At 26.5% G+C, this 23,455-nt stretch overlaps 1 protein-coding gene across 3 annotated transcripts in view; it reads right to left on the bottom strand.

The window, feature by feature from the left end:
- Positions 1-23,455, bottom strand: part of LOC107439743 (membralin) — a 55,225-nt gene that overhangs the window by 22,580 nt on the left and 9,190 nt on the right. For all 3 annotated transcript variants that reach the window (XM_016052428.3, XM_043044324.2, XM_043044322.2), the window contains exons 3-9: positions 22,743-23,178; positions 18,792-18,902; positions 15,708-15,827; positions 12,947-13,047; positions 11,449-11,506; positions 10,118-10,201; positions 6,766-6,898 (exon numbers count right to left, since the gene is read on the bottom strand). In XM_016052428.3, coding sequence (XP_015907914.2) covers positions 6,766-6,898; positions 10,118-10,201; positions 11,449-11,506; positions 12,947-13,047; positions 15,708-15,827; positions 18,792-18,902; positions 22,743-23,178 — 1,043 coding nt within the window. The remainder of the gene's footprint in view (positions 1-6,765; positions 6,899-10,117; positions 10,202-11,448; positions 11,507-12,946; positions 13,048-15,707; positions 15,828-18,791; positions 18,903-22,742; positions 23,179-23,455) is intronic.

Here is a 23,455-nt window from a genome sequence, read left to right as displayed (position 1 = left end):
TAATTTCACAGGAGGAGGAGAGATGTTTCAAAATTAAAAGTTGACCTTATGTGTCCAACTGAATCCATTTTCAATAAAGAGCAATTTTATATATATATATTTCAAATGGCGAGGAATGCAGAGAAATACAACAAAGAAAGGACAAAAAATCCCAATGCAAGAAGAAGAAGAAACACTGTAGTTATTATCCCAGACTTGCAAGCCAATATGTTGCAATTTCAGAATCAAGTCTATGGAGTGTCTTACAGCGATGAAGCTATTTTTGATTCGTATGATCTTTTAGAGTCACTTAGATGACAATCAGGTTGTTCATAAATACCTAAATGATACAAGTGTTCTCCCAGACAGTCATGGCCTGTTAAGGAGTTGGAAAACTGCATTTTGGCAAGGTTTACATGGCATTTCTTCAACCTCTGCCTCACTCCGATTCTTACTCTTTATATCTTCATGCAGCCTAGAGAAGATCCTTATTTTCATTATGTATTTTATACAGAGTATTATTTAATGGGAGGGAAGCCCAGAGCAATTTGGATGAAGTAGTTGAGTACTCTTCCGAGCAAGGAAATCAGCTTGCTTGTTACTGTACCCAGTGGATAGGTATCCACTGGATGCTTTTTGTTCTTCTGATATAAAAGTCTGATGAGCTCTGGAGTCTTTTAGTCAAGAAAGGGTTTTTCATAGCCAATAGCTTGGATTGAAGTCTGTAAATCTGAAACTTTTGTTACTTTAATCTCAGATTGCTTTGTTGATTGTTGTTACTTATTGATCAGTTGCTTCACTGCAATATGCATGAATCTTGCCATCAAAGACTGTTTTGTGGTTCCTTACAAATGAAAAGAACAAAAAAAAATCTGCCTGAACCTTCTATCATAAGTGATTCAGAATAGAAGCCATCTGTATAAATGTGTGGCCAATGGTGTTCTGAATACTCAGTACAGATGGTTCCTAATGCAAGAGATTTCAAAATTTCTGGACATGTTTGACTCAGTATATTATCATTCTTAACAGGGTGTGTGGCCAAATATTTTTAAGCAATTTTTTTTAAAATAAAATTATAATTAGGATCTGTGGACTAATAAAAAAAAATTTCTATCATAGAAAGTTCTTCATATTTATACATATTATATAAACGAAATTCAAAAACATTATCAAAAACTTTACATGGTCAAGATAAAATAACTAGTTTCTGACAAAGAACTTGATCATAAATCGCCTAAAAACCAATTATTGTAGAAATTTAAATATATTCAATATTGCGTTGTACATTATATTTTTTAAATTAATAGTTAGTCCTGCAGTGGACTGATCGTTAAGACACGGTTCACAGTGGAACACTGTAAGTCAAGCATCAGTGAGAGGTCAGTTGCAGTCAGTGAGCGGGTAGGTGACCACTTGGATCAGTCTACGAAGGCACCAAGGGTGTGTGGTATTGGTTCTCGTTAAACTGTTCTACCGTAAAGCGCTCAACTTTGTGCGCAGGTCGTAGGGCCACCAAAGCGGGTGGGGGCAAATGGATAGTGGTTGAATGAATTGTAAAAACGGACAGTAAAAACAACGCTTTTTGTATAATTCGGGGCAAAAATCTACATGGTAATGAAAACATATCTTATTTTGGAAAAGGGAAACTTAAGCATTTTTAAAAAACACCTAAATAAAAAAGCACCTTTAAGGGCTTTTAAAAAACGAAAATCAAAAATAAGCACCGTTAAGAGCTTTTTAAAAATGCCATGCACCCTGTTTAATTCACATTATAACTCCAAATTTTCATAACAATTAGCTATTGTCCTAAAAATCTTTGCTCATAACAGTTTTTTATTCAATAATTTCATCTATACTACTATACGTCATACTTACACAAATAACTCATGCAATTTTCTAAAAATGATTTATTTGAATAGCGCAGAGTAAAAATTATCGAAATCTGTTTTAACAAGCTTCTTTACTTAGAGTAAATTTAAGAACCTTAGAGAATGGGAGCCTTTTACTGAAAATTTTGGCCATTCATCTAAGATTACTTGTACTGAAGAATAGTAAATTAAAAGTTAATGATAGTAATAAAAATAAACAGCTGAAAAAATTAGTGGTTAAAAAATAATAAAGTCAACTGTTGTTAAGCAAATAATGATGATGAGATTGTGAGAGATATCTTCATTACAAGTTTTAAAATTTTGAAGTATCTAAAAGTTACATACTATACTACTATTTACTTCAGTCAAAGTTTATTTTTAACTGCCAGTTATAAAAAAAAATTAAAACTCAGAAGTAAAGTGAATGATACCATTTTGTAAATGGACATGAGTAGAAAATATATATTTTAAAAATATCTAAGTTCGACAATACTATTTTTGAAAATAAATTTTAAATGGATCCATTATATCTTTACATATTAGCCAATATTATTCTAGTTAGTAAACATTTATTTTTAAATATCATTTTTTATATAAAGGTCTAATTCAAAGACAGAGTAAAATTACATTTCAAACATGGTGACCAGCAGAAAATATTTATCATGAGAGTCAAAACATTAAGACATTCCATGGTGCTAATTCTTTAAATATTTTTTTTAAGAATATAGTTACATACTAGGTCATTTTTTACTAAATTCAAGGCTTATTTTTGACAGCCAGTTTTAAGGAAATTTAAAACTCAGAACAAAGTGAAGGACACTATTTTAAAAATCAGTGTGAGTAGAAAATATACATTTCAAACAATTTTAGGTTTCCTAATGTAATTTTTTTTAAATAAATTAGTAAAAGATCCATTGTATCTCAACACATTAGCTAACTTTTTTTACCAAAAATAACATTCATTTTTGAGTGTCAATATTTGGAGAAATTTAGAAAGCAAAATTAAAGATGTGATTTTAACAATGCACATAAGTAGAAAATATATTTGTTGTAAAAAGTTATAAGATTTATTGCGCATTTAAAAAATAATTAAAAAATTAAGCGTCCATCATATTGCATAATAGTTCACTTTTTTACCAAAGTCTATGCTTATTTTTAACTGGCATTTTTAGAAAAATTTGCAACACAGAAGCCAAGTATCAAGTACCATTTTAAAGCTACCATTACCATTTAAGTACCATTTTAATGAATAAAAAATATCTATATCAAATAATTAAAAGTCCTGCAGCATAATTTTTAAAAATATTTTTTTTAAATAAATTTTTTTATATATCCACACATATAGAAAATTTTCATCTTAAAAAATTAAAATTTCAGCACTGCAAGTTGTTTTTAATAAATTCTTTAAGTGTTCATACATAGTATCATCAGATGAGGTTCCTGCTTACCTAATGTAACTTTACTACATATTTTTGACTGACTAAATTAAAAACAAACTTCAATTCTAAAAATAAGAAAGCAGACTAAAATTATATAATTTTAAATTTAAATCATTTGCAATTTTAATGAAATAAAGAGAGGATAAGTTGAACCTAGAAGTGTGTAAGACCAGGCTCAATTATTTTAATGCTATTAAAAATTTATCTTTCTTTTTTTTTCCATTTAATGTTACATTACTAGAACAACAAATCTAATCAAAGAATCATATGGACAGTTTAAGTTTGCCATTTTTATTTCAATAAGATGTATTTTAGTACTGCTAAATAATTTGTAGAATTCTACAACTTTACCTTTTAAAATTTGTTTTAGTTTTAATAAGAACAAAGCCATAAATTGCAATTATTTTTCAAGGTCAGATTTTTAGTTTAACAATTGCCAGCACCTATAAAAGTTTAAATGACAAGAAAAGAAAACATTGTGATCTTTTGTGAAACACCAAACATAAGGTACCTTAGTCCACTAAAAAACACTATTGGTGATCATAAAAATAATTCAGAAAAACTTATTTTCTAAGCATTATTTTAGCTATATTATACAGTTATAAACTTTTAATAATTAGCTCAATTTGTTTATATTTTTTTGGAAAAAGAAGAATCTTTTAACTATTCTTTTTAAAAAAATCAAGGTACAAAAATCTAAAATGAAGAATAACAAAATTTCAAGAAATGAAAGTTAACAAACATCTCATAAAAGTATTTAAAGAAAATTTAAATCATCCTGTCCACAAATTTATTAATTTTATTTATAAAAATTACACTTAACTAGTTCTACTCAAGTTAAATAAAAAAATTTGTCGGAAATATTGCTTTTTATCCCTAGTTAGACTGGGACAAAATTAAGAATACAGTTCTCAAGATAGATAGGCAATATTCCATGAAATGAAAGACATTTCATAGAATATCTAGCACCAACTCCAAAATTCATTTTTAAAAAAAATTTGTGTCATTAAATTTAAAAAAACAAAACAATATATTTCACGAAACATTACACTCTATTTAAGAAATTATGACATATTCAAAGATAATATAAGAACAAAATTCTTACAGACATAAGATTTTGAGATAGTATCGAAAGTTTTAATATTTATAGTGAATTAATGCAACAGTGATAAAAACATTTTTTTTAAATTCAATAAGTATTTAAAAAGCATGTATTATAATGCATGAATATTATGTATTTATAATGCATGAATATAATTCTCATTTTTTTCAGAACCCTTTTCAGGAAATATCAGGCTTTTCATTGCACGGCTAATGTTTGATATGTTCTCTGATTACTTTAATTTGATATAAATTACTTTAAACCATTACATCATTTTCATTATACAAAACTTATTAGTATAAGTATCAAAAAATTTGTTTTCAATAAAATTTAATATATAATTGTGGGCAGTAACAATGATTATCTTTCATTTACTTACAATTAAAGACTTATTACAATAAACTATTATTTTTTAAAAATGGATCACTGCTTTTAAAAACAAAAGAAATTAATGTCTCACAAAATCAGATCACATTTATACTTCAATATTATTTCTAAACATATTTTTGCTACATGATCCATCCAGCCCCATGTGAGGTACTCCAGCCTCAAGGTTTTTCTTTGTTCAAGGTTATTTTTAAAAAAATCAATGTAAAAAATTTTTTCAATTTATACTTTTTTTTAAAAAAAAAGTACAAAATTGTGATTAGTATACAATTTGTATTGCAGAGAAAAATCAAACTATATGGATAACTTTTTAATGAGATAAATAAAAACTGAAAAGTGTACCAAGTAATCCCAATTTTCCCTTATCAGTCAATAATTCATAAAAAAAAATATTTAAAAAAAACTTCCAAAACTTTACAACACTGATTTCATGAATATCTGGAATATGAGTATTTAATATTATTTTTTAGCAAATACACATTTTTGTTAGCTTTTTGCTTATGACTGTAGAGTTAATTGGGACTTTTTCAAATTCCTCTTTGAATTTAAATTAACAATAGTCTACTGTATGCGGAAGATTTGCATTTGATGCCATTTTCATACAACAAAACAAACAAGTTAAAACAAAAACTGTTAAAAGGAAAAAAATCAACATACATTGCATCAAAGACAGAAGCATGAGAATTAGCATACTCAATGGCATAGCCATGAAACAGCATTTTACAACCACAAAGGATATTTGAATTTTCATTTAATTTATTTAAAAATTTTACAGCATGCATATTGTCAATGTAGTTAATGGTCAGTAAGAATTTTTATAATTTTATTTCTGTTATTAATCAATTAATAAAACCTGACTTTTAATGTAATGGGTTTTTAATATGTAGCCATTAAAATAGAAACATAATTTTTCTCTGATTTAGTAAATATTATTCTAATTAAAACAACATGGAAACTTTATTTAAACTACAAATCCACTAATTAAGTTTTAATGATGTCCATACAAATACATTTTTAAACGAATCTCCAAATCAAATTATTATTGCAGAGATTATACAGCACACTACCATCCTAATTTTTAAAAAGGCTTTATATCGTCAACCATAGATGAATTCAGTTAAACAGAATCTATTTTATGAGATATTTTAAATATTTAATTTGAATTGTGCAAAAATATACACATGCTCTCATTTAATATGGTATTATGAATAAGCTTAGAAAATAATTCAGTTTTCTGTTTTTCAGCAATCACGCTGCTTTTCACTTTTGATTATGGAGAGATTACACTAAACCAGGGGTGGCGAACCTTTATACACCAGCGTGCCATTTTCTCTAAAAAAATTGCTTAATGAGGTCATAGACGTGCCGTCAAATAATTTTGACTTCGTGATTATTGGAAAAATAAATATACTAAATACTATCAACTCAAAACTCTTTATTTACATTGAAAAAAAATACATTTTGCAATAACTCAGTTATACCCGTAATTCAACTTTCAAGTAATATCAGTGCGACTTCTGTTGTTGCAGATTAGATGACAAATAAATTAAGTTGTAAGATGCTTGTTTAAGCAGGACTGTTAATTTTTTTTTTGCTAGTTATTTATTGTTAGCTTGTTTTTTATGGTTATTAATTGTTTTTTTTAGCATTAATTTTTAACTTTTTTATTAATAATTGTTAATTATTTTGTTTATTTTTTGTGAATTTTAATTTATTGATACATATGCTTCATAGTGTAACAACAGCTGTGATCGGTGGAGTGCCCAAAATATTGTGTCGTAAATATTGTAATTTTTTCCTGGTTTTCCTAAAATGTGGCTAACCCAGCAGAAAAAGATTTAACAAAAAAATTATCCCCCACATTACTCTAAATTAAGGACAAGAGGAATAATGCTTGAAAGGGAAATTTTTCTTTTACTTATTTATAAATTATATTTTTATTTTAAGAAACAGTCAAAGTATTAATAAGAGAAGTACAAAAATAACTCACCTTAACCAGTGCCTTTTAGAAACTGAAGTGCGGCAACAAATAGTATCATACTGATCAGCAATCCATATAAGAATTATAATGTAAAATGCAGAATTTGCATCATTAAAATACTCGGACATTATAGCCTCCATGCCTAAAGATAAAATAATTTTCAAAGTTACATTCTATTGTCAGATTATATTCTTCAGTAGCAATATTAGCAATCAAAAATGTTTATGAATGTTTTGTCACAAAACTAATAATCTATAATAATAACATAATAATACTAAAACTAAGCAAAAAATTTAAGAAAAAAAAATTGTGAAAAATTTAGTAACAGAAAAAAAGTTAATAGAAGATTAAAGTTTCAAATAGTGATGTTATTTTTTAAAAACAGGAAATTAATATAATGATTTCATAAACAACTATTTTTAATAAGTTACTTCAAAATATTTTTAAGTTAATATTGAAGGACAATGCGATTTGGCCTTTTATGTAAACATTACTACACTCATAAATATACGATTAAAGACTCCCTTGAATTTTGTACTTAATAAACTTATAAATCAGCTGTCACAACATAGCTGCTCATTTACTAAATTAAATATAAAACAAATATAAAAAGCAACTTTTAAATAATAAATTTTAAATTGAGAATGAAAACATTGCCTAATTTCATTGTAAGTGCATAAAAGTTCAATCAAAGACGCTTGCTTTTTTTATTTTTATTTTCTTTTGGGCGGGGGGGGGGAATTGTTATTTAATAATGTGAACTTTCTAAATCATTCTTGACGATTTTGCCACAGTCTAAGCTGTAAGGTTATGAAGGTAATTTTTCGACAAATTTGGCCAGACTTCAGGATTTTTTGAAATCCTTGACAGGACAGGATAGAAGTCATAAATATTGTGAGATATACACCCCAAATATTTTTGATTAGACTAACTCAGTGCTTATAATTGAGCAGTCTATAATTTTGATGTTCTTAAAAGAAAAAATTATTTTGTGGCCTTAGAATAATGGATTCTTGCATTATCTTGTCGAAAGAAGAAACTAGTCTAAATTTTACACAAAATTAAAAAAACTCTTTAACTAGGAATTCAAAGTACTTGACGAAATTCATTTTGGTTATTAACCAACAAATAGGAGTCACATAACTATAATTTTCATAATTTCTTGTACATGTTACATAATTTGTGCATTATTTGCCATTTTTATTGTTCATTCAAATAATTGTTAACACTTAGAGGCTTTTTTAATTCCATACATTTTACACAACAGTGGCAGAGGGACCAACGTTCTTTGCAAAACATATTAGTACAGCACTTCAGGGGCAACAAGCAATACCTTTGCTCTAATTAAGATGCAATAGAAAGTAGCAGATTATTAAAAATTTCATTTTAAAACAGCATGTATCTCTAATTGGTTTAGACCTTATAAGTTCAACTTTACGAATGAATGATACTAATACTTATCAATAACAATTTTTTAGTATATTTCTCCACTAAATAAGTGAAAACTAAAGATGTGATTTAAATATGGTCAATATAAATAAATAACTCAGAATTTTATAGAAAAAAAACAATTGAAAATGCAAATATCTTTAACCATACATCTAATTCTCTAAAATACTAGTAATAGGATGGAGGGGGGGAATTAATTAGAACCTTCTTAGTTAAGTAAAACTGTATAGTAATTTCAAATAAACAAGCAGTTAGATGGTTTTTGTAAGGTTGATTCTTGTGTCATTCTAGATATCAATGGAGAGAAGAAGAAAAAAGTGTATTTTGGATAATATATAATATGCACCCAGTTTAGTACCCCATGCATATATCATGTTTTAATAATATTGACATTGCTAATCAGAAGAATAGCAAGGGTTGGGTTGCAGATGGTCGTGGAATTATATTAAATATATATGTCTATTCAATAACAATAATAAGCTTTAAAATAAATAACTTCGGTCTTCTTTCATTTTTGAACATGTAATAATATGCACGTAATAAAATTATTCATTATATTTATCTTGTTTACTTTCAGCCTCCAACGCCTTTTTATAGTGACAAGTAAAAGATTCTAATGTTTTTTCTAATGTTACAGTTTTCAAGCATTGAATGGCTCAATGAAAAAATGCTACAAGCAATTGAGAATTTTCTATAAACAACCTTGGTTTTTCATAACTTTTAATAAAACAATTAAAATTCTTATTGGAGAATTTGGTTTTCATATTTTTTTTACAGTTTTTGATTGTTAGTGTAACATAAAATATGAAAAGTGAACTATTTATAAACATGTTTCATGAAAATAAAAATTTCTGAAAAAGGAAAGAAAAAAAAACACCTTAAAAAAAATTAGTGTTCAAATTTTGATTACATTACATCAGTCTTTCTTTCAGAAGTTTAATTTCTGTACAATAATGAGAAAGCAACTTCGACACTGTTTTTGTTCATTATTTTTAAAACAAAAATAGGATTGCTAATAAAAACCTCATTTTTAATTTCTTTCTTTTTACTGTTAAAAACAAGGGACATAACCATTAAAATAGGGAGTAACTTAGTTAAACAATTAATTTACAGGATAAACTTAGTTAAACAATTGTCACTTGCATAAAGCTAAACTCGTGTCGCATATTTCGATTTTAAATATTATTATTTACTCAAGCATTAACAATACAACCAAATTATTCTTTAAATAAAGTAAACAAAAAACTAAATCAACCAGGCAAAATATTGAAAATGATCTGAAGTTTCAAAACTATGACACGCTTAGTGTTTATTAAATATAAGTAATTTGATAATGAAAAGAGAAAAAGTTAACCTAATTAAATCCAGATTTACTCCTTCAGATAATAAAATATATTTATTTTAATTTTAAAAACAAAAGAAGCAATATACACTAGGGCTATAATAAATTCAGTCAAACCACATACATATACCTTAACATAAAAACTTAAAAAGGGATTGATACAAAGGAGGGGGGGACAAATATAGCAAAGTTTAAAATGAATAATATATAATTAAAAGGCATATTTCTGATTGTATTTTCATATCTATGATATTTAATTTAAAATTTGGGTTTATATTTTTAATGTTATGAATTGAAAAAGTAACTAAATTATGGTTACATTAAATCCAAAAGACACAAAATGTAACTTTCAGCAAAAAAAGGATCAAATGGAATTATTTGGCAAAGAAAAATTATTCTAAACTACAAACAGAGCTGCTCATTATTAATAAGCAACATTCTTTTCCTTTTAATTATAGATATAAAATAAAATAGGATATAAATACATGTTAATAATAATAAAAACAGCCAATAAATCACTAAAGTGATACTTTTAACTGGAAAAATTTTAAAGTACACAAAAGAACTTACCTACTAAAGCTAACACCACTGTAAATATTTGTGTGATAGGAAAATTCAGACTAGCATTTAACTCTAATGTATGAAATAGTTCGACTGTAGGGAAGAAAACATTAAATTAGTATGACACTTTTAGTATACATTATTATAAGTAAACTTCTTTTTACTAAAGTACAGTACAATTGTTGTAATGATAAATACAAAAAAAATACATTGGAAATGCACCAATCCAAAATGACATAGAAAACTGTCTGTTCTGATTAACAAAAATTAAGAGTGCTTAAAATTAAAATAAAAAAAGGACAGGATACAGATAATAAAATATACTGGAAATTATAATCTCTTTAAACATATCTCTCTTAAGCATTCTTAAAATTCAATTAGCTATGAACTAAAATCTCAACAGCTGCAACTAGAGCAATCTTCATGTGAACCATGTCATCTATAATCTTTTCTTGGTATGTTTTTTGAAATATGTAAGCGATTTTGAATACTTAACTTTCAAATTATACATTTAGTTAGTTTAGATACTACATTATACAAAATCAAAACTATATATTATGTTTTATAGTATGTTAAAAATCTCATTTGTGTAATATATACAAATTACGAATCTTATGTACTTTTAACTCGTTTGACACAGTTTCCTTTACACACAGTTTCCTTTGTTCACAGTACAGATCCATTCCTTTATCAAAATCATGTTTTCACATATTTTTACACCACATATAGCAACAAAATTATACACGATTCCTTTTTAATTTTCTAGACTTTCTGACAAATTACATGTGAATAAGTTGGCTTCTACTAATACTTTGAAAGTGTTATCATATTGAAAGGATCTGACTTTTCATTTATTTATTTGATAATACTAAAAAAAAACCTTTAACCATTGAGACTATAAGTGAAATTGTACAGAAATTTTCCCATCATGCAATATTTTCCCATCTAACAAAATGGAGAAACCAGTATTTTGATACAAAAATTCAGAAAAAGCCGGGATTTAATGCTCAGAAGGCTAAATTTAGAAAGCAAAAGATTATTTTTCTCTTTTTATGAGAAATACTACTCGCTTTATCATGCTAGCAAGTACTAAATATAATTTTTTGATTCTGTACATTAACAAAAGTGTGTGTGTGTGATTATGTTCATTGTTTATATAAAAACCACAAAAAAATGTAAAAAGTAAATATTTCCTACTATCATGAAATTTATGTTTTGTCACTTAAATCCATTCACAAATCAAGAAATTTTGATAAAAATTCAGAGATATAGTAACCATTTTTCGAAGCAAATAAAAATTAAAATATAATAACAAATAGAACATCTGTAATGTATCTTACCAACAAATAAAAATATTTGATGATGTGAATATCTTAACAGCATAGAAACAGCTAAAGTCTGAAAAATAAAATGTTACCTTTAAAATGGGCCTTATATTTTACACAAAATACTAAGTTAATATACCTACTAATAAGAGATAATGTTATATGTTTTAACAATATTTCTTATATTTTCACCCACAACTGATTAAAAATAAATGCAGATTATTTAAAAATAAATAAATAAATGGATAGATGGAAAAAAAATTAAGGAAATTACACAGAGTATAATAAAAATATTTTTAATTAAAAACAAATTATGTCGTAATTTTTATTAAATAGTAAACTTTTGGGGAAGCTACTTATTATACATTAATAATTGGAGAATACACATTCTTTGTAATTTATAAGAATAGACATTTCAATAAAAAACATAATAATTTCCTTTCACTTGCTTTCAATTAAATTTATGTATTGTTTATCAGCAACATGTCGCTTAAAATTTGAGTATTTTAAAATGATTGACTTTTTGTTTATGGCTCGTACTACAATTAAAAAGTATAACGTTTATTACACTTTTAAAGCATGCACTTTTTCCCTCATTTAAGATACACTAACAGAAACATCACTAGACATAGACCAGAATTATGACTTGTAACTTAATCAACAACAAAAAAAGGACGGAAGGTTTTAGGCTTAAATTTGTTATTATTATATAAAATAGTAGGACATTAATTATTCAGATATGATATATTAAGTACAGAAGTTTTTTAATTCTTCTACAATCATTGTCAAAATTTAATAACAGCAAAAATGGTAAGTAAAACAGTAATAAAAAGCAATTTAAGTCCTTAGAATTAAAATTAGAACATTTCTGAGCTGTTGAAAGCAAATTATGGCCTTTTAAGAACTGTATGATGCAGTGGGGCCCTGCACTATACATCCATTTTAAAGTGTTACTAAATCAAAGATATAAGACAATATTATTACAAAATTAAGAGCATTTTATGTGTTAAGAGCATATATAGATATGAGATAATAATATTACAAAATTAAAACCAGCCGTTTTATTGTAGCATAAGAGCAAACAATTATATACTCAAACATACATTTAAAGATAATACAAGCAAATTCAATGTCTTTACTTGCGACAAAATTTGTATGCATTCTATATCCCAAAAAAAAGAAAGGCAGTATCTTTTTTCATAGCAAGTAACTATACTCAACAAAAACGAAACAAATAAATGCAAGAATACTACATTGGAATACTAATTGGATTACATAAAACTTGGGTCATTTTTTTTAAATTTAAAAATAGAACGAAAGAGAAATTAACTATGCAATTTCAAAATTAACACTATAAAATATTTTAATTGGTGCACTGGCATTAAACAGCAAACATCTTTTAAAAATAGTAAATGCTCACATAAAAATTATTAAAAAAAGATAATAATTTTCCAGTAACATTAAATTCATTCAATTAATTTAAATTTAAAACACAAACACACAAAATACTTACACAAACTATCATAACAACTAATGAATTTAAATATGAAGCCCAAGAAACATTATAGTCTATAAAACGATAATGGGCACCAGTAACAACATTCCTCACGTAACCTAAAAATATCAAAATAATCAATGAAAAACTTAAAACACTTCAAAATACTTTGAAAAATAGAAAACATATTTAATGTTCTGTTACTTTTCTACATAACAATTTTTTTCCACCAAGTTATTAAAGTTATACAGAAGAGTGATCATTTCTCAAGAGACCATTGCAAATGATAGATATGAGAAAACAACAGGCCAATATAACAATAACAAATGCGGTCAATATAACAAATATAAACTATCAAATAATGACTTGAAAAAAAGTATTAAAAGTAATAAAGAAGTAAACTTCAAAATTAATAAATTCAGAAAAAGTATGAAAAAGTTTCAATGAAAAAATTCTGTATTTCCTGCAAAAATATTTATGCAAAAGAAAGATGAATAAGCACCTTTCTTTAACTGAAATATATAAAAATTTTAGTTTGTACACACTCTTTTTGTTAAAACCCAAAACCATAATCTTTTAATATTTGTAACAGATGAATTGGCGAATTCCATGTTCTTGTACTGTAAATGAGAGAGAATACAAAAAATTTCTCATTGTTCTGAAGGCTTTAAAGCCTTCTTCAAATTTTGGCACTGGCTGTGGCTCTGTTTCATTGTCTTTATTTGCATCACTTAGCACTTATTTTATTACCACCTATATCACTTATTTAGTTTTTGCAACCACTTATTTAGTTCTACAACACCATGCCATTTGTCTCAATATTTTCATAAACATATAAAGTTATGCTTTAGGTCTTTTCACCAAACTGTAAAAAATCCTCATTTTTCTTCATCCTTAGCATCAGGAGTCACCATTTGTTTCTCACAACAAAATAACTTAATTTTTCAAATGTCGGTAAAATTTCTGTATGATATATGCAGGAATCTTTTAGTTTCAGAAACAATCTAAACAGGTATTATTAACATTAGAATATGATTCGTAAAGGGACTGATAAAACAAGACAATGCTTTTAATATAAACTGCTTAAAATGTCAGAGCTATTCATAAATTCTTTTTGTCACAATGGTACATAGTTATTATAGTTATAATGGTTACATAGTAAAACACATTTATGATAGTCATAAATGTAAACGAATCTAATAAAATTTTCTTGGTAAATTACCAATATTTTTGACCAAATAATATTTCAAAAACCTAACTGAATGAAAAAATATGCTAACAATATATTTAAATATATATGCATTTTAACAATATACACATTTACATTTTAACAATACTTTAGAAAATGAGATAAATAAAATATGACATGCTTTATAATTAGGGCCCTATAAATTATGCGAAGATGTGGAAACCCGCATAATTCACAATTATCCGCATAATTTACAATTTTCCTCGTAATCGCAGCATATCTGTATAATTTTTATTTTTCAGCAAAATGTATTCGTTTACCAGATAAATTTCTCCTTAAGGGTGTTTTTTCAATTGAAATATAACATCTTTTTCAATTCCAAGAGTTTTTTTGGTCAGGTGGACGTTTGCAAAGACTTTCAGTTCATTGCAGAACACGCTCAGATATTAATGGATACTCTTCTCTTTTTCGAAACATGTGGTGTATCTATTCACAAAGCTTACAATAAGATTTTTGATCTGCGGTCTAAACTTCCATGTAATTCTCAGGCATCATACTCACGAAAAGATTCACGCAACGTATTTCTTCAAGAAGTGTTTCACAAAACAATTGCAAAGTTGAATACTTACTACTGTCCAGAACTAGACGTATTCAAAAAACGCGGGCCCAAGTTTAGTCAACCTGCATTAAACTTCATGAAAGCTGCTCGAGTTTTTGATCCAGAACAAATAGTCAACCTCAATATTGAAGACGACGATGTATTCAAGAATATTCCAGGAATGAGTGGTCAAGATATAAAACTCGAGTATGCTGCTTACAAAGAATATGAAAAAAAATGTTCAAACCAGGACTTAATTAGATTCTTGAATTCAGAGGTAGTCTCAGAGAGATTTCCAGAACTTACAAAAAAAGCACGACAAGTGCTCTCAGTGCTTCCTAATTCAGTAGATTGTGAAAGAGCTGTATCCTGCTACGGCCAAATTTTTACAAAACAAAGACAGAGTTTGAAAGAAAACGCAGCTTCTGGACTAACTTCTCTCCATTTTAATAAGCTTTAATAATTGTTCTGATGTAGAAAATGGATGTACAATACATAAGAAGGTAATTTAGTTGAAATCTTTACAGTATTCATTGAAAAAAAAAATTTTATTAAAACAGGAAAGAAAGTTGAACTTTTTTAAGAGATTCTTTTTTTCAGTTTCAATTGTTTTCTGGGTCATTCGCAACCTGCATGCATAATTTTTAAAAGACACCGCATAATTTTTAAAACTCGCCGCATAATTTTTAAACAATTTTCACATCATTTATAGGGCCCTATTTATAGTACATGTAATATGATAAAATGGTAAAGAAAAATACTGATGACATAAATAATAGGATAAATTTTTGAAAACCATTACTACAGCCATTAAAATTATGCTTATTGGAAGAAAAAATAAAAATTGACATAAGTTCAACAGCAAAATAAGGTTTCAAAAATGAACACTAACTATTCCAGAAAAATAATATAAGTAAGAAACTGAAAAGTAATTTTAAAAACAGGTAAATAAATAAAGGAAAAAGAAAAGTTATAAAAATGTTTATACAAACCTTTTGCAGAATCTTTTTCAACTAAATGTCTTAGAGATCCTAATAAAAAATCGTGATAGTCTAGATACTGTAACATAAATCGGCTAAATTCATTTCCAAAACATTTGTCTTTTAAAGGATCTGAAACAAAAAGAAATTCAGTAATAAAACATTTAATTTTTTATTTCAATAAGTTTTACAAAAATAACTTACTGTACATACAAAATTTAATAACAAACCAATTTATCATTATATAATACAAAATAGTATATATTTATAATTATTAAAATTATATTATAAATATATATTATAAATATATATTATATTATAAACATATATTACATCCTAATTATAAATACATATTATTTTATTGTTTATTTTATAAGATGTTTAAACATAAGAATCTATAAAGATGCATTCTATATCAAAAANTATATATATATTATAAATACAAATATATATTATAAATATAAATATATATTATATTATAAACATATATTTCATCGTAAATATAAATACATATTATTTTATTATTTATTTTATAAGATGTTTAAACATAAGAATCTATAAAGTGCACAGCAATGGCTTACAAACGTGTTAGGATACCAGGAAAAACAACTTGATTAGATGCCCTTGAAATGAGGAATGTAATAAATGAAATATTCTATTCACTAAAAGAAATTGAAAAAAAAAGCTATAATTTATTTTAAAAAATTAAGCGCATATTTTATGTAGCAAAAGAAGAAATTAAGAAATTGTAAAAAGCAGAAATTAAACACAAAGATTAGTTAAAATGTATTAATGATATTATTTCTTTTATTTACCATCCAAAAATTTCATAAATTTGTTTAAAAATCATATTATATTTCCCGTAAAATATTTTCTTTCCACCAATTATTTACTTGCTAAAAAAATTTATTAAAAAAGTTTAGGCGTTCTTAGCAATAAAATATAAGGCCCAATTTTGACTAGAAGCCTGGGCACATGACTTCTTGTCCCTCCTCTCTGTACAACACCAGGGTGCATAGCCAAATCAATTCAACAAAAAATAAGTACCTTTTAAGCACTTTTCAAGCACTCAAATAATATTTTTAAGCACTTTAAAAAAATATTATTAGGTAGGGCTGGAAAGTTTTTGATAATTGATGGTTTATTCTGGTTTTAACCGTCATGTCAAAAAAAAAAACCTTTTGGCGTTTTCGTACCCTACGGACTGACGATGTGCCGAAATAGATTGGGGTTAAATTAATTGTGAAAACGTTGAATAGAACACTGTGAACAATGCCTTTCTCAATAATTTGTAGCGAAAATCAACATGGTAAACGAAAAATCTCAATTTGGAGAAGGGAAAATGAAGAACTTTTTAAAAATATCCAATGAAAAAAGCACCTTTAAAGGCTTTTAAAAAACGAAAATCGAAAATAAGCACCTTTAAGCACTTTTTAAAAACGCTACGCACCCTGAACATTGATGCACATGCTTAGTAATTTTTAAAATATCACCCTTAAGGTTAAAGTATTAAAAACTATATAGTACATAAATATTAATAAGTATACTTATTTTTCATATGAATTAAAATACATTGTACTAAAAAAATAATAAAATAACGACATTGAATAGTAGTTAAAGAAATAGCAGAAAATATGGTACAAATAAAATGTAATTTTCAAAACATAATAAAATGCTAAAGTAATAATTATGTTTGTTTACCAAAATATAATAATACAACAAACAAAAACAATGAGAAATGAACCAACTTTTGAAAATCTACAAAAACAGTGTACAAAATTAGAATAACAAATAAAAAAAAATTATAATCAGATTTTTTGAAGATCAGATCAGATTTGACAGATCTAATTTCCAATAGGATTCTATTTCGCTTTTCTATTTTTTTATAATATTTATTTAAATCACAAAACTGAAGCACCGAAAAATTGTGTATGCAAATGGCCAAAAGCAGTGTAGATGAAAAGATTGTATACAAATTGAGTTTATAATTTTTCTCTTGCATGAAACAAGATATATTGAAAAGACTGCATGCTTTATAAGTCTTAAACATCTTTCACAGATTGTATTTATTATTCATTCTAGTTAAGCAAAGGTATGTTTACACAAAAATACATCGAAAGTAAAAACAAAATTTCCATCATCTAATTTGCCGGGTAGGTCCTGCTGCATAAAAAGTTTGAAATTGTAACAATTACAAAATTGAATGAACAACACAAGTGACACGAAACCAAATGTGTGGAAAATTTTCAGTTTTGGATAGTCACTCATAAAAGAAACACATAGAAAAAAAGAAAGAGTTTTTATTTGATAAAACAATGTGTATATTTAAAAATACATAAACTCATTTTGTCAAAATGTTCATACTGTTTTTACAAATTGAGTAGAATCAGCCAAAACAATGTGGTATTGTTTTGGAAACATACATCATAGAATGAAACACAAAGAAAGTATGTGTTCAAACAATATGGACCACTTCTATTTTAGTTCGATTTGGCTTAAGCAAAAATCTTTGTAAAACAGTATGGAAATTAACAGAAAATCTATTAAAATTTATAAAACTATATTATATAATTACAACATATTTAATAAAGTTTTATAGCTAAAATGTTCAAACTGTTATTACCAATCAACAATGTGCATGTGACCAAACAATGTGCATGTTTAAAAATGCATAAATTTCTTCTAATGGATACAGTTATAAAAAATTTTAGCAATTATAACAAACATAATACTAAATGAACAACAAGGCTTCCATAAAGATCGCAATATGGAAAATGTCACTCAAAAGAATAGCATAGAATAGAAGCATGAAGTTTAGATAGAAACTAGAAGATAGAATACTTTAAATAATAGAGATCAAATTTATTTTAGGTTTGAATAGATTTAAGTGAAAGTCTGTTTAAACAAAGACTGGTTCAAAGAAAATGTGTCGTATTTAAAATTAAGTTTAATAGTAAAATTTACAACTAAAATATAATGCCTAAAAATCAGTTGAAATCAGACAAAATATGGATATTAAGAAATCCATAATCCCTTTTATTATACAAATCATTTAAATATATAATAAAGTGAATGCTGCATTTCATTATTACTCACCAAGTACAACAGTGTGAACTTCAACACCCATTTTAGTTCTCGTAGCAGGAGACAATTTCAAGAACCCGAACTCTAAGGAATACTCAAGAAGATATTTTTCTTCCACGTGATCTATGAAATGAATATCATAATAATTTTCAAATAAGTACTCAATATATTTAAAAAAAATTACATAAAGAAAAAGAAACAAAACTACATAAATGCTACACTATTATTTTGCATTATTCATTGAATTGTCTTTAGAACCCTTTGTCATCGTGTAATAACAAAGTTTTCACTGAAAATACCAACAACAAAAAATTAAGATTTTGTGCTATGATTCACAGAAATCTAAATAATTTATTTTTTTTTAAAATTCTGCATAGAAATTACAAAACATTTTTCTTCAAGAATTATTTTAAAAAAAAGTAATATGTTGCCTCACATTCCAAATTAAAAAATAGTAAAAAAGAGTAAGCTTTTTTAAAGAAGCAGCATAAAACAACAACAACAAAAAATGTTTCATAATCAATAAAGGCTAAATAGTGACATTAATAAATTTAAAGAGCTTTTAATGCATAAATTTTTTTTCATAACTTTCCTACATCCGGAGATTCCACGCTTGCACCTTCTATATATTTCAGATTTCAAAACAAAAAGTAATTATATTAGACCAATAACAAATGCAATAAAATAGCGAAAATAAAAAGAAATTATAGATTTCTTTTAATTTAAAAAATTTTCATGCATGGGTAATTATTAAGAGATTGCAGGGACTTAGCAATACTAAATAATTATTTTGAGAAAAATTTTATGATCTAAGGAACCCTTAACAAAATTGAAGAGGATATTTGATACTGAGCAATAAAAACTTATGCACATTTCCAACCATGCAAGGGAACCATTTTTCCGGGCTCTACCTTTTAACACTCAAGGAGGGAATGTCATTCATTTTTAACCTCAGCATAAATAGATAATGTCTGAGCTGGAACCACTCTCTCAAAATTCCCACACCAATATAAGGATATTCAGCCACAGCAGATTCAATGTAAAAATTACAGTGTGGTTGTTTAGTCCGCTACCAGGATCAAATTTTCTCGACTCCCGCTCTCTGCCAGAAGAATTTAACAAACTTATAAGCTTACATATTAACAGATTTACCTAATTTTAAGAAAAATTAAATAAATCATACATTAATTTCCGAATATCCATTAATTTCCGAATATTTCCGAAATTCAAATAAGAAAATAATATTAATTTCACATAGGTTAATAATTACTGCATTACAATCATTTCTGCACCAAAAATAATGAGAAAAACACTAATATTATTATTCTTAATTACATTATAAAAATATTTTCATTTCCCTCAAAAGAGTAATAAAGAGCTTTTGATACATTGCAGTAGAAGGGGGGGGGAAGTATTACACAATGCACCAATACTGAATAACTGTGATAAATACTAAATATAAGTCAAATGGGATTTTTTATGAAATTGACAGATAAATAAACTACATGTAATTTTTCATTGGCAAACTGCATAAACATCATTCGTAAATAATTAAGTTGTATTGCAATTAAAACAAAAACTGCCCTAAAAATGTTCAAAAAGATGAAAAAATTGCACATATGCATACTAAAGTGCCAAGAGTGTGCTTATCACTTATTTCAATTAATCTCGTTCAAGGAGAAAATAAAAATTTCCACTAACCTCTTTCTGAATAAATTTGAGACATAATTTTGTATTTCATACAGCTGTTCAAATCTTAGAATATATGTTTCATTTTAATTTTAAAAATATTATTTTCATTACAGAACTATTAACACTTAACATACCAACACTTAATATGTACCTATTTCTACCATAGCAGGTCAAGTGATCAGACTTTATGTTTCTTAATTGAATGTATGAAATATGGATGTTAGGAAGGAAATAAAACAAAAAAAAAATTTTCTAATTAAACAAAATTGTATATTGCCAATTTTTATGTATTACAAGCATAAAGAATAAGAGTGTTTAATTCATTGCTCAACACATTTTTTTTTACATATGCAGGGTGTTTCCATTGAACATTTTCTGCAAACATATTTCTGCTAATTATTATTAATAATATAATTCTTATAATTATTCTTATCATTATAAGAATATATAATAATTATAATTCTTATAATTAATATTATTTATTCTAAGAACTTGTGCTGTCTTTATTGTTTTGACATTTTTCTGGATAAAAACTAACAGTTAATTAGAAATTAAGTAAAACTCATCATCATCATAGTTGGCCAGACAGCCCAATGTGTGCGAATGCCGTCCCCTGAAGATTTCTCCATGACGACAGCAGTATCTTTTTTATTGTATTATCATCACTCATTCAAAATCACATGGGCCATCCAATTCATTATATTTATTTTANTATGCATACAAAAGTGCCAAGAGTGTGCTTATCACTTATTTCAATTAATCTCATTCGAGGAGAAAATAAAAATTTCCACTAACCTCTTTCTGAATAAATTTGAGACATGATTTTGTATTTCATACAGCTGTTCAAATCTTAGAATATATGTTTCCTTTTAATTTTAAAAATATTATTTTCATTACAGAACTATTAACACTTAACATACCAACACTTAATATATAGTACCTATTTCTACCATAGCAGGTCAAATGACCAGACTTTATGTTTCTTAATGAAATATGGATGTTAGGAAGGAAATAAAACAAAAAAAAAATTTATAATTAAACTAAATTGTGTATTGCCAATTTTTATGTATTACAAACACAAAGAATAAGAATTTTTAATTCATTGCTCAACGCATTTTTTTTTACATATACAGGGTGTTTCCATTGCACATTTTCCGCAAACATATTTCTGCTAATTATTATTAATTATATAATTCTTATAATTATTCTTATAATTATAAGAATATATAATAAATATAATTCTTATAATTAATATTACTTATTCTAAGAACTTGTGCTGTCTTGATTGCTTTGACATTTTTCTGGAAAAAAACTAACAATTAATTAGAAATTACGTAAAACTCATCATCATCATAGTTGGCCAGACAGCCTAATGTGAGCCAATGCCTTCCTCTGAAGATCTCTCCATGACGACTTCTGATTCACCTTTGATCTCCAATTCTTTTCATTAATTGCGAGAAAATCAGACTTCACTGAGTCAGCCCATCTCAACCGCGGCCCTCCCCGCTTTCTTGTTCCAGTGGGTCTAAAAAGCAGTATCTTTTTTATTGTATTGTCATCACTCATTTGAATCACGTGGGCCGTCCAATTCCTTATATTTATTTTAAACTATCAAAATAAATTATAAGCTACTTACCAAAACATTTAGTTTTCGTCACTTTTTCTTACACAAAAATGCGAATCTAAAATTAAGGTACTTTCTTGAAATTTGAATTCACAGTTTTTGGATTGAACTAACTACGCGACAGTCTTTGCAGAAATATGCTACTAATCGAATGCAATACGTAGAACACACATTACATCATGATTTCTGATCCGATAACCTTATAAAGCAATAAATTGTTCTCACGGTCAAATGACTAGTTGTGGTAGAAATACATATACAACAAGTATTATTCGAAACAAACAAATATGTAAAAAAAAATAGATTATTAACTGTATATAATTTTTAGAAAAAGTCATGAAGTCAAATGTGCAAAAACAATAAGATGATAAGCGCATTTTCAATGTCAAAGTTCTTAAACGGTCATTTGACCAGTTAAGGCATGTTTAGTGTTAAATACAATGCTGAGGACGAATACAAAAAATAATTTCACTACCAAAAACCTCACATTCTAAGATTTTAGTCAACTGTAAAATGTAATAAAAAAATTCACACGCCTTTCACACAATATTTATGGGAGGTAATTTGCATCTTCCCCATAGAGTTAATATTAGTAAAAAAAATAGTCAGGAGACATTCACTCCACATAGGCAATTAAATATACCTACCAATACTAGTGTAAATTTCAGATTCTGTTAAAGTTGTAGTAATAGGTGAAAGACAGTCAGGATCAAAAACACTATCTTTAAAAGGCCCTGTTCTATTAATGAATTCTGGGCTTTTTTCAGCATCCAAAATATTATCCTCTGCATCATTTTCATTGTTATTGGCAGCTTTACTTGCATATTCTGCTTGTCTTTTACTTTGTGCTAATAAAATTGCATGGCTTTGTTCTTGAATAGCTTTCCTTGCACTACTTTTAACTGGTGTCTTATTGCAATATTTAGAAACATCCACAGGAACAGATACTGGCTCCTCTAAAGAAATTTTGAGTCGTAGAACACCTTCTCTTGACCAGGTCATTGTTTCATTATCTAAGCATGTGATTGGGAGTTTCACAAAAGCAAAATGTACATAAAAGAGGATAAGCAGGGAGATAAGGGCCTAGAAAAATAAAAAGTCACATTAATCACATTTTTTTTTCGGAGATAGTTTAGGAGAATGTTAATATTTCAAAATTTTAAAATAGGCTGAATTTGTAAAAAAGAAAAAGTATTATTATTTTAATTATAATTAAATAATATAATTCAAACTCTATAAAATTTTGAGAAAGGTTAATCAAAATAATATCATACAATTTGTTTAAAAAAAAGCTCTGTTTAAAAAGTTTTAATTTGTTCTGTATTCCCTGTTTATTTTCGCTAGGTAACGCAAAGTGATA

This window comes from Parasteatoda tepidariorum, chromosome 1, assembly GCF_043381705.1.
Source record: "Parasteatoda tepidariorum isolate YZ-2023 chromosome 1, CAS_Ptep_4.0, whole genome shotgun sequence".
Classification (NCBI taxonomy): Eukaryota; Metazoa; Arthropoda; class Arachnida; order Araneae; family Theridiidae; genus Parasteatoda; species Parasteatoda tepidariorum.
The sequence above is the reverse complement of the archived record's forward strand: the minus strand, read 5'-3'. Positions and strand labels throughout refer to the sequence as shown.